The 13583-nt window shown below is 40.2% G+C and overlaps 1 protein-coding gene across 1 annotated transcript in view; it reads left to right on the top strand.

The window, feature by feature from the left end:
• Nucleotides 1-13583, top strand: part of LOC121384027 (synaptogenesis protein syg-2-like) — a 124881-nt gene that overhangs the window by 39848 nt on the left and 71450 nt on the right. Inside the window, exons 5-8 of the mRNA XM_041514175.1 lie at nt 4498-4773; nt 6373-6666; nt 11102-11407; nt 12727-12861. Of these exons, the coding sequence (XP_041370109.1) occupies nt 4498-4773; nt 6373-6666; nt 11102-11407; nt 12727-12861 (1011 nt within the window). The remainder of the gene's footprint in view (nt 1-4497; nt 4774-6372; nt 6667-11101; nt 11408-12726; nt 12862-13583) is intronic.

The following is a 13583-nucleotide window of genomic DNA, read 5'->3' as shown; positions in this document are numbered from 1 at the left end:
GCAACGATTTGAGTCGCTATTTGAGCTCGATTTCGTAGAACCTGGGTTCTAATGAATCGATCCTGGACTCGTGTGGTTAACCTTGGACGCCCTGGATGGGATCGTTCATCAACATTTTGGGTCTGCTGGTATCTGTTCCATCTGTTCTGCAGATTACAGACGGCGAAACGTTAAACATATTGGCTACATAACGCTGAACTCTACCAGTTTGAAGCATGCTAATAACCCTAAAACGTTCTTCACGTCGTAGACGCCGCATCATTAATCGCCGCAGAACAAAGGTTAATTCATCATGAGATTCAACAAAATTAACAGTAATAATCACTCAAACAGATTTATCGACCGCTCTGTGAAGTGTCAAAATCGCGAATGACTCCCATCCCACACGTTTTGGCCTACTGCGTGTTCCACGTGCACATTTTAAGCTGTGTTTGGGTGTTAAGTTATGCAGCCATGAACGTTCTTTCCTAGGCAGTAATTTTTAAAAGCTGATCTATGTTCCAGTCACTGGTAATGACATTTATATCACACACACACACACACACACACACACACACACATAGAGAGGATTCGTCACAAGTATTTTTTAATATGAAAAATATCAACCTCAGTTGATATTTTACATATTAAAAAACACCGAACATACGTTTTGACCACAGACATCCTAGTAAAGAACGTTCAGGTCTGTTTATCAACACACCGAAACACATTCCATAGTTTGCACGTGCGTGGAGTGTTATTCTCGATTTTGACAATTTCCAGGAAGGTCGATTAATCACTGTGGAACATTATTTTTTTCATTCTGTTGATCATACAGTTGTTATTGTTTTGTTTTTAGTCATTTTTATTGTTTGAATTTGCGATGCGGCGTATGCAATGCGATGCGCGTCGCTATTGGCATGCTGCAAACGGGCGAAGCGGCCAACACCTTCAATGTTTCGAAGTCCGTGATTAGCAGACTATGGAACAGGTACCAACAAACCCAAAATGTTGACGATCGATGCCGTTCAGGTCGTCCCAGAGCAACGACAGGAGTACAGGATCGATTCTTCCGTAACCAGGCTCTAAGAAATCGAGCTCAAACGACAAATCAAATTGTTGCAAACCTTCATCAGGCTACTGGTGTCCGAGTTACGGGTCAGACGATTAGAAATCGTCTTCATGCAGCCCATCTTCATGCTCGACGACCCCGGATTGTGCCTACCTTGACAAATCGTCACATTGCCCACAAACATGAATGGTGTAGGGAGCGTCAGAACTGGGGTATTCATCGCTGCTCACGTGTCATGTTTTCAGATGAGTCCCTATTCACTTTGGACTTCTGTGACAGGTGTGGTCGGGTCTGGCGACGACGAAATGAACGGCACGCCAACGTCACAATGCGATTTCATGACAGATTTGGCGGTGGATCGGTTATGGTGTGGGGTAGTATCAACATGACTGACAGAATCCCCCCTCCATATTGTGCAAGGAAGGGTCACTGGGCAGTACTACCGGGACAACATACTGATACCCTTTGTCGTCCCGTTTGCTAGGCGTGTGAGTCGACGTTTTGTTTTTCAGGACAATAATGCCCGTGCTCACCGTGCACGAATCGTCAATGCTCACCTCCAGCAGCACAACATCTATCGAATGCCATGGCTAGCAATGGGCCCAGACCTTTCTCCCATTGAACACGTCTCGGACATGATAGGGAGACGTGTGCGTTAACATCAAAGACCGCTGACCACGTTAGCGGAACTTGGTCAGGCGCTGCAAGAGGAGTGGAACAGACTCCCTCAAATGATCATTGGGAGACTCATACGCAGTATGCCTCGTCGACTGAATGAATGTCTAACACATCGTGGCGGTATCACCCACTACTGATAAAAAAACGTCCACTTATAAATACATATGCTCTAGTGGTGTCGTTAAATAAAACACACTTTAACTTTATCATCTGGCATCTCGAAAAGAGCAAGTAGTCTTATTCCTACTGAAGACTGGATACGTATTCTTCTAATTCTTCTCGTCTTCTTCACTTTTCTTCTTTTTATCTTGTTCTTCTCTTTTTCTTCACTTCTTCTTCTTCTTCTTCTTCTTCACTCTTCTTCACATTTTCTTCTCCGCTTATTTTTCTCCTCTTCTTCTTCTTCTTCTTCTTCTCTTCTTCTTGTTTTCTTCTCTTCTTCTTCTCTTATTCTTCACGTCTTGTCTCCTTCTCTTCTTCTTCTCTTCTTCTTCATTTTTCTTTTTCTTCTCTTCTTCCATTTTTGTTTTCTTATTTTTTTCTCTTCTCTTCTCTTCTTCTCCTCCTCTTCTTCTCGTCATCTTCTTCTCTTTTTCACTTGTTTTTGTCTTCTTCACTTCTCTTGTTCTTCTTCACTTCTTGTTCACTTCTTCTTCTTCACTACTTCTCTTCTTGTTCTTCTTCACTTCTTCTCTTCCTCTTCTTCACTTCTTCTTCTTGTTCACTTCTTCTCTTCTTGTTCACTTCTTCTCTTCTCTTCTTCACTTCTTCTTCTTCTTTCTTCTTCTCTTCTTTCTTTCTCTTTCTTCTTCTTCTTTCTTCACTTCTTCTCTTCTCTTCTTCTTTCTTCTTCTTCTTCTTCTTCTTCTCTTCTTCTTCTTCTTGTTTTCTTCTTCTTCTTCTTCTTCACTTCTTCTCTTCTTCTTTCTTCTTCTTTCTCCTTCTCTTCTTTCTTTTCTTCTTCTCTTCTTCTTCTTCTTCTCTTTCACTTCTTCTCTTCTCTTCTTCAATTCTCTTCTCTTCACTTCTTCTCTTCTCTTCTTCTTCTTCACTTCTCTTCTCTCTTCTTCACTTCTTCTCTTCTTCACTTTTTATCTTCCTCTTCACTTCTTCTCTTCTCGTCTTCACTTCTTCTCTTCTCTTCCTCTTCACTTCTTCTCTTCTCTTCTTCACTTCTTCTTTTCTCTTCTTCACTTCTTCTTCTCTTCTTGTTCTTCTTCACTTCTTGTTCTTCACTTCTTGTTTTCTTCTCTTCTTCTTCGCTTCTTCACTTCCTCTCTTCTCTTCTTCTTCACTTCTCTTCTTCATTTTCTTTTCTTCTTCACTTCTTCTTCTTCTTCTTCTTCTTCTCCTTTCTTTTCTTCTTCTTCTTCACTTTTTTTCTCTCTCTCCCTTCTGCTTCTCATCTTCTTCTCTTCTTCTCTTCACTTCTTTCTTCTTTTCTCCTCTTCTTCTCTCTCTTCTTCTTCTCTTTCTTCTCTTCTTTCTTCTTCTTTCTTCTTCTTCTTCTTCACTTCTCTTCTTCTTCTTTTTCTTCAGTTCTTCTTCACTTCTTTTCTTCTTCTCTTCTTCTTCACTTCTTCTTCTTCACTTCTTCCTTTCTTCTCTTCTTCTTCACTGCTTCTTTTCACTTCTTTTCTTCTTCTTCACTTCTTCTTCACTTCTTCTCTTCTCTTCATTTCTTCTTCTTCACTTCTTCTCCTCTTCTCCTATTTTTCTTCTCTTCTTCTCTTTTTCTTTTCTTCTCTTTTTCTGTTTCTCATCCTTCTCTTCTTCTCGTTTTCTTCTTTTCTCCTCTTCTTCTTTTCTTCTTCTTCTTCTTTTCTTCTTCTTCTTCACTTCTTCTTCTCTTCTCTTCTTCTTTTCTTCTTCTTCACCTCTTCTCATCTTCACTTCTTCTCTTCTCTTCTTCTGCTTGTTCTTCTTGTTTTTGTTCTTCTATCCTGCTTCTTCTTGTCTTCTTCTCTTCTTGTTCACTCAGTCTGGTGTAGCTTCTGAAAGAGAAGAAGTAGCAATATTACAACTCTCTATCAGCTTACACACTGCTATATCACAGGCAGTCTAACTGCTGGCCACGTAGATCGTGCTTCAACCTCGGTTAAGAAAAAACACAGAAATCAATCCATTGTCGTTCAGACAAATATATATATATATTTTTTTTTATATACATGCAACTTTATTTGTCGTCTTATTAAACTCCTCTAGCGGTGTCATTAAACAAAACAAACTTTGTTATACTAGTGCACCACGACTGGTATATCAAAGGTCATGGTATGTGATATCCTGTCTTTTGTGATATGGTGCATGTAAAAGATCCCTTGCTACTAATGGAAAAATGTAGCGGGTTTCCTCTTTAAGACTATATGTCAAAATTACCAAATGTTTGACATCCAACAGCCGATGATTAATAAATACACGTGCTCTAGTGGTGTCGTTAAACAAAAAACACACTTTAACTTTATCATCTGGTATCTCGAAAAGAGCAAGTAGTCTTATTCCTACTGAAGACTGGATACGTATTCTTCTAATTCTTCTCTTGTTCTTCACTTCTTGTTCTTAACTTGTTCTTTTCTTATTATTCTCTTGTTCTTGTTCTTCTTCTCTTCTTCTTCATTTCTTCGTGTCCTCTTCTTCTCTTTTTCTTAGCTTTTTCTTCTTCTTATCTTCTTCTTCTTTTCTTGTTCTTCTCTTGTTCTTGTACTTGTCCGTATTTGGTTCTTATAAGCCGTCTGCTATCTGACAGAGATAATGATTTGTTTCTTTTCCAGACCACGATAGTCCAACTGTAAGCGTTAGTGAAGTGAACCCCAAGGAGAATAGCGCCTTCGTTATTACCTGCCAAACAAAGAGTCTCCCCGCGGCCTCTTTGTCTGCGACACGTAACAACCATTCCATCCAAAACGGAGTTCGAGATAATACTACAAACATGGCTATTTACAAAGTCCAAAAAGTTAGCTGTGGTCACTCCGGAATTTACAAGTGTACGTCCTTCAACGCTAAAACAAAGACTACACTCACACGGCAGAAAACGGTTAACGTTTTATGTAAGTTACATTTGATATTTCATTTTGTTTGTTTCGTTTTAATTTGTGTGATTACATTGATATATTATCTTAGTGTCTGTTTAGCTACCATCAGCTATCCTATGCACACATCGACTACACACATTGGCTATTCTGCACACACATCGGCTATCCTGGACACACACATCAGTTATCCTGTACACACACGTCATCTATCATGTACACACATCAGCTCCTCCGTGAACACATACCGGCTATTCTGTACACACACATCAGCTATCATGTACACACATCAGCTCCTCTGTGAACACATACCGGCTATCATGTACACACATCGACTATCATGTACATACATCAGTTATCTTGGAGACACACGTCAGCTATTATGTACAAACATCAGCTATCTTGGACACACACATCAGTTATCCTGGACACACACATCAGCTATCCTGGACACACATCAGCTACCATGTACACACATCAGCTATCCTGGACACACACATCAGCTATCATGTACACACATCAGCTATCATGTACACACATCAACTATCATGTACACACATCAGCTATCCTGGACACACACATCAGCTATCATGTACACACATCAGTTATCCTGGACACACACATCAGCTATCATGTACACACATCAGCTATCATGTACACACATCAGCTATCCTGGACACACACATCAGCTATCATGTACACACATCAGCTATCATGTACACACATCAGCTATCATGTACACACATCAGCTATCCTGGACACACACATCAGCTATCATGTACACACATCAGCTATCATGTACACACATCAGCTATCATGTACACACATCAGCTATCCTGGACACACACATCAGCTATCCTGTATATAGATGAGCTCTCCTGTATATACATCAGCTATCATGGACACACATTGGATATAATGGACACACATCACCTAACCTGTGCAAACACACATCAGCTATTTTGGACAGGATGTAACCACCTCGATGGATCCATTGAACTAATTGGGCTTTTTCTCGTTCCAACCAATGCACCAGAACTAGTCAAAGGCCTTGTTATGTGGTTTCCTGTCTGTAGGATAGTGCATAGAAAAGATCCCTTGCTACTAATGAAAACATGTATGCAGTTTTCCTCTGATGACTACGTGTCAGAATTACCCAATGTCTGACATCCAATAGCCGATGATGAATTAATGTGCTCTAGTGGTGTCGTTAAATAAAACAAAACTTTAACCGTCATACAAAATCACTAAATTGACATCTATTAATGATGGAGGGCTTTGCGAAATGAATAAAGGGCGACTATCCGCCGTGCTGCCCAGTTACCCACACTATCACTGTATTCAATTATAGGCAAACTGTTAGCTATAAGGCCAAACTAAATAAATTGCTGGTCTCGGGCTAAAATGACATCGCGCATGAACTAGGACGTGTATTCTGGATTCAATGTAAATATGCCCCTTATTTCGGTATCAAATATACCCACTTTTTCTGTACAATCTATGCTATTTAAAAAAGAAGAAGAAAAAAAAAAAAAAAAAAAGCCGTATCGCCACATCAATTCTGGAAATTTCCTATTTGTTTTTGCCTAACGCATGTACTAATGTATTCATTTACAGGTAAACCCCGAATGCATAGAACAAGTTCGAGAACACGCACACTGAAAATAAACCAAGTTGCGAGATTTGAGGTTACCGTCGTGGCCTATCCATCTCCAAATTTCAGCTGGTTTCAACTGGACTCAAATGGCAATCATCAGCGATTACAACCCAACGCTGCAGTCTCGTCTTCAAGTTTGAGTTCGGTGTTGACGATCAACATCACATCCCCAGAGGACTACGCCATCTACACCGTTGTCTCGAATAACTCTCAAGGACAAGCAGATATTGCAAACTTTACTTTGAAGTCTGATGGTATGTACTTCCCCGCACACGTGTTAGTTTCACGGTATGTGAAGTGCTAAATTAGGTCTCTATTATTTGGATAGACAATAAGAATAGATAACCTTATTAAACTATCTGCGTCAGAGAGAAAAGGGAATATTTCTTTAATGACATATCAGCAAATTTTAAAACTACGACTACGTCCTTATATATTACTTGTCTGTCTCATAAATAGTTTAGACTAAGTACTGTTCTGATATGGGTGTCCATTTTGATCAGTAGCGCCTCGCTGTATAGCATGTCATTAGTCAGATCCACTTTGCTTAGTGGCGCCTCGCTGTATAGCGTGTCATTAGTCAGATCCACATTGCTTAGTGGCGCCTCGCTGTATAGCGTGTCATTAGTCAGATCCACTTTGCTTAGTGGCGCCTCGCTGTATAGCGTGTCATTAGTCAGATCCACTTTGCTTAGTGGCGCCTCGCTGTATAGCGTGTCATTAGTCAGATCCACTTTGCTTAGTAGCGCCTCGCTGTATAGCGTGTCATTATTCAGATCCACTTTGCTTAGTGGGCGCCTCGCTGTATAGCGTGTCATTAGTCAGATCCACTTTGCTTAGTGGCGCCTCGCTGTATAGCGTGTCATTAGTCAGATCCACTTTGCTTAGTGGCGCCTCGCTGTATAGCGTGTCATTAGTCAGATCCACTTTGCTTAGAGGCGCCTCGCTGTATAGCGTGTCATTAGTCAGATCCACTTTGCTTAGTAGCGCCTCGCTGTATAGCGTGTCATTAGTCAGATCCACTTTGCTTAGTGGGGCCTCGCTGTATAGCGTGTCATTAGTCAGATCCACTTTGCTTAGTGGGGCCTCGCTGTATAGCGTGTCATTAGTCAGATCCACTTTGCTTAGTGGGGCCTCGCTGTATAGCGTGTCATTAGTCAGATCCACTTTGCTTAGTGGCGCCTCGCTGTTTAGTGTGTCATTAGTCAGATCCACTTTGCTTAGTAGCGCCTCGCTGTATAGCGTGTCATTATTCAGATCCACTTTGCTTAGTGGGCGCCTCGCTGTATAGCGTGTCATTAGTCCGATCCACTTTGCTTAGTAGCGCCTCGCTGTATAGCGTGTCATTAGTCAGATCCACTTTGCTTAGTGGCGCCTCGCTGTTTAGTGTGTCATTATTCAGATCCACTTTGCTTAGTGGGCGCCTCGCTGTATAGCGTGTCATTAGTCCGATCCACTTTGCTTAGTAGCGCCTCGCTGTATAGCGTGTCATTAAGCAGATCCACTTTGCTTAGTAGCGCCTCGCTGTATAGCGTGTCATTAGTCAGATCCACTTTGCTTAGTGGCGCCTCGCTGTATAGCGTGTCATTAGTCAGATCCACTTTGCTTAGTAGCGCCTCGCTGTATAGCGTGTCATTAGTCAGATCCACTTTGCTTAGTAGCGCCTCGCTGTATAGCGTGTCATTAGTCAGATCCACTTTGCTTAGTAGCGCCTCGCTGTATAGCGTGTCATTAGTCAGATCCACTTTGCTTAGTAGCGCCTCGCTGTATAGCGTGTCATTAGTCAGATCCACTTTGCTTAGTAGCGCCTCGCTGTATAGCGTGTCATTAAGCAGATCCACTTTGCTTAGTGGCGCCTCGCTGTATAGCGTGTCATTAGTCAGATCCACTTTGCTTAGTGGCGCCTCGCTGTTTAGTGTGTCATTAGTCAGATCCACTTTGCTTAGTAGCGCCTCGCTGTATAGCGTGTCATTAGTCAGATCCACTTTGCTTAGTAGCGCCTCGCTGTATAGCGTGTCATTAGTCAGATCCACTTTGCTTAGAGGCGCCTCGCTGTATAGCGTGTCATTAGTCAGATCCACTTTGCTTAGTGGCGCCTCGCTGTATAGCGTGTCATTAGTCAGATCCACTTTGCTTAGTAGCGCCTCGCTGTATAGCGTGTCATTAGTCAGATCCACTTTGCTTAGTGGCGCCTCGCTGTATAGCGTGTCATTAGTCAGATCCACTTTGCTTAGTGGCGCCTCGCTGTATAGCGTGTCATTAGTCAGATCCACTTTGCTTAGAGGCGCCTCGCTGTATAGCGTGTCATTAGTCAGATCCACTTTGCTTAGTGGGGCCTCGCTGTATAGCGTGTCATTAGTCAGATCCACTTTGCTTAGTAGCGCCTCGCTGTATAGCGTGTCATTAGTCAGATCCACTTTGCTTAGTAGCGCCTCGCTGTATAGCGTGTCATTAGTCAGATCCACTTTGCTTAGTGGGGCCTCGCTGTATAGCGTGTCATTAGTCAGATCCACTTTGCTTAGTGGGGCCTCGCTGTATAGCGTGTCATTAGTCAGATCCACTTTGCTTAGTGGCGCCTCGCTGTTTAGTGTGTCATTAGTCAGATCCACTTTGCTTAGTAGCGCCTCGCTGTATAGCGTGTCATTAGTCAGATCCACTTTGCTTAGAGGCGCCTCGCTGTATAGCGTGTCATTAAGCAGATCCACTTTGCTTAGTAGCGCCTCGCTGTATAGCGTGTCATTAAGCAGATCCACTTTGCTTAGTAGCGCCTCGCTGTATAGCGTGTCATTAAGCAGATCCACTTTGCTTAGTAGCGCCTCGCTGTATAGCGTGTCATTAAGCAGATCCACTTTGCTTAGTAGCGCCTCGCTGTATAGCGTGTCATTAAGCAGATCCACTTTGCTTAGTAGCGCCTCGCTGTATAGCGTGTCATTAGTCAGATCCACTTTGCTTAGTGGGCGCCTCGCTGTATAGCGTGTCATTAGTCAGATCCACTTTGCTTAGTGGCGCCTCGCTGTATAGCGTGTCATTAGTCAGATCCACTTTGCTTAGTAGCGCCTCGCTGTATAGCGTGTCATTAGTCAGATCCACTTTGCTTAGTGGCGCCTCGCTGTATAGCGTGTCATTAAGCAGATCCACTTTGCTTAGTGGCGCCTCGCTGTATAGCGTGTCATTAGTCAGATCCACTTTGCTTAGAGGCGCCTCGCTGTATAGCGTGTCATTAGTCAGATCCACTTTGCTTAGTGGCGCCTCGCTGTATAGCGTGTCATTAGTCAGATCCACTTTGCTTAGTGGCGCCTCGCTGTATAGCGTGTCATTAGTCAGATCCACTTTGCTTAGAGGCGCCTCGCTGTATAGCGTGTCATTAGTCAGATCCACTTTGCTTAGTAGCGCCTCGCTGTATAGCGTGTCATTAGTCAGATCCACTTTGCTTAGTGGCGCCTCGCTGTTTAGTGTGTCATTATTCAGATCCACTGTCCTGAACCTTGATGAGGCCTAAGCACAAAATTAACTATAAATAAAATTAAATTGTAGTAGTCTTTAATGTCCGTTTTTCTTGGTTTCCGTATCAGTGTCTAAATGTTTGATCTATTATCACATTAGTATCGAAATGTTTAATACATGCATGCTATCATATCAGTGTCTAAATGTTTAATACATGCATGCTATCATATCAGTGGCTAAATGTTTAATACATGCATGCTGTCATATCAGTGGCTAAATGTTTAATACATGCATGCTATCATATCAGTGGCTAAATGTTTAATACAATGTCATGTATGTGATCATATCAATGTCTAAATATTTAATGAGTTATCATATCAGTCTAAATGTTTAATCTGTTATTCTGTCAGTGTCTAAATGTTTAATATGTTATCCTGTCAGTTTCTAAATGTTTAATCTCTTTTCCTACCAGTGTTTAAATGTTTAATGTGTTATCATATCAGTGTCTTAATTATTTAATGTGTTATATCAGTGTCTAAATGTTTAATATCTTTTCCTACCAGTGTCTAAATGTTTAATCTGTTATCGTATCAGTGTCTAATTATTTATTGTTATATCAGTGTCTAAATGTTTAATGTGTTATCCTGTCAGTGTCTAAATGTTTAATCTGTTCTCATATCAGTGTATAAATGTTTAATCTGTTCTCATATCAGTCTAAATGTTTAATGTGTTATCCTGTCAGTGTCTTAATGTTTAGTCTGTTCTCATATCAGTGATTAAATGTTAAATCCGTTTGTTATTCTATCAGTGTCTAGATGTCTAATCTGTTATCTTGTCAGAGTCTAAATGTTTAATCTGTTAAAATATTAGTGTCTAGTTTCTGTCATATATTTATGTCTCTGTCAGTGTTTATACAATACTAATCGGCCTGTTTCTATACCATAGTCAGTATAAACGGGTTCATTTGCCTTTTATTATAATTACATTATATTTTCGTCCTAAAATGGGGAATACAGCCCCCACAGGCTTTCTACGAGGCTGGCGTAGTGTAGTGTAGTGTAGTGTAGTTTAATGTAGTGTAGTGCAGTGCAGTGCAGTGTAGTGTAGTGTAGTTCAATGTAGTGTAGTGTAGTGTAGTGTAGTGTAGTGTAGTGCAGTGCAGTTCATTTCGATTATTTTTCTAGGTTTTTTTTAATGTTTTACTGTACTGTATAATTATTCACATGTATGTTTATACGTTTTCAGTGAAACCGTTTAGAATTGAAAAGTTATCGATTGTAAACACTTCTGTGGATAGCGTCTTCGTACAGTGGTTATCTCCCTTTGATGGCGGCACCACACAAACATTCTCTCTCCAGTTTGCATCAGAACGAGATTACAGCCGCAGCATTTGGTCCACTAGGCACGAAAATCTGAGCGACCCAGGACGATACCAAAATGTCACTGGTGGTATTCTCGACCTATATCCAGGGCGCACCTACTTCATGCGAATAGTGTCCACTAATTCACGGGGTTTCGTAACATCCAGTGTTGTTAATGTCACCACTGTAGGTAAGTAGTACATACACATGCAGGTTTTTTAATTCTGTATTTTAAACATCAATTTGGTTATAATTACATTATTATAACAAGCAGGTGATGTTTTTATTACTCAAAAAAAAAAAAAAAAAAAAAAAAAATTAAAACTCAACCGTATATTAATTAACAACAAATACTAAATATACAAATCATAGCGTAATATTAAATCATTAAACAAAATAAAAATAATTTCTCAATAGGCACAAATCTCTGAATTATTCAAAGCTGAATTTGTGCACATAGAATGAAAACCATTGAAACTAAGTTAAGTGTAAAAATCAATTTAACACGCGCTGACCTGGGCTTGTTACAAGTAGGATGTGAGCTTTTCATAACTTAAGAGGGAGAGGGAGTGGTCTTAATATTACAAAATGCCTCAAGATACAAACTACCGGGGGAAGTTATAAAACACAAAAAATGCCCGACTTTTACTGTTAAAGGGTATCTGAGCACCAATATTCAAGTAAACACCAGACCCCCTGCTCCCCTTCATACTTCGCCTCCACTCCTTACTCAGAATCCGTGGTCCGCCAGTGTAGTTTCGTTCCTATGTTTATGGGTGTAGATAGGAAAATCATTTTCGATTATTGATGATATTAAATGATTGTTTATTGGTAGGCGACCGAAATCAATGACCTACGAATTATTAATGATATTAAATTATTGTTTACTACAAATGGTATGCGACCAAACAGAATCACCTTTGAATTATTGATTATATTAAACTATTGTTTACTAGAACTGCCGGGCGACCAAATGCCAAAATGAATCACCTTTGAATAATTGACGATATTAAACTGTTGTTTACTAGAACTGCCAGGCAACCAAATGCCAAAATGGAACACCTTTGAAGTATTGATGATATTAAATTTGAATTATTGATGATAGTAAATTATTGTTTACTAGAACTGGTAGGCTACCAAAATGAACCACCTTTGAATTATTGATGATATTAAATTATTGTTTACTAGAACTCGTAGGCTACCAAAATGAATCACCTTTGAAGTATTGATGATATTAAAATTATTGTTTACTAGAACTGGTAGGCTACCAAAATGAATCACCTTTGAAGTATTGATGATATTAAAATTATTTTTTACTAGAACTGGTAGGCTACCAAAATGAACCACCTTTGAATTATTGATGATATTAAATTATTGTTTACTAGAACTGGTAGGCTACCAAAATGAACCACCTTTCAATTATTGATGTTATTAAATTATTGTTTACTGGTAGAAGACCAAAATGAATCACCTTTGAATTATTGATGATAGTAAATTATTGTTTACTAGGACTGCCAGGCGACCAAAATGGATCAACTGGTGCTGGGATTGGAATCGGGATTGGAATATGTATATTCATCGCCCTGATAGCGCTTCTTGCATGGTTCATCTACCGCCACAGAATCAAACCAATCAGAGGCAAGGGTAGGTTGAACGTAAACTACTGGAAACCCACGAAAGAATCTATACTTTCATTTGGTTACAGATTACTACCAATCCCGGAGACGGGTTGTTATTTTAAAGGAAGGAAGGAAATGTTTTATTTAACGACGCACTCAGCACATTTTATATACGGTTATATGGCATCAAACATATGGTTAAGGACCACACAGATATTGAGAGAGGAAACCCGCTGTCGCCACTTCATGGGCTACTCTTTTCGATTAGCAGCAAAGAATCTTTTATATGCACCATCCCACTGAAAAGATAGTACATACCACGACCTTTGTTATACAAATTGGCACTGGCTGGATCGAGAAATAGCCCGATGGGGCCACCGACGAGGTTCGATCCCACACTGAACAATTTACGACTGGGCTATGTCCCGCCCCTTATCGTTTTAAACTGCAGTAATCACAGCACTGGATGAATTTCAAAACATCTCCACTTTTAAAAACCGAGTAACAGCTACCCGGCTCTACCGCTTTCAATATTATTCACTAATCAAGTATGTTTGATAGCTTGTTATGACGTCATAACACGTGACCTGTAACCTCTTTCTGATTTAATTTTAAAGAATATACAAAGCTTTTATTAGATAGCATAGGACCAGTCGGTTTCTACCAATTGAAAAGAAAACTGAGCAAAATGAATATATTGGTTTTTTAAATACTAATAACACAAATTTTATAACCTGTTTGTAATCA

This window comes from Gigantopelta aegis, chromosome 2, assembly GCF_016097555.1.
Source record: "Gigantopelta aegis isolate Gae_Host chromosome 2, Gae_host_genome, whole genome shotgun sequence".
Lineage (NCBI taxonomy): Eukaryota > Metazoa > Mollusca > Gastropoda > Neomphalida > Peltospiridae > Gigantopelta > Gigantopelta aegis.
Note: the sequence above shows the minus strand (reverse complement) of the source record. Positions and strands in the feature narration are given on the sequence as shown.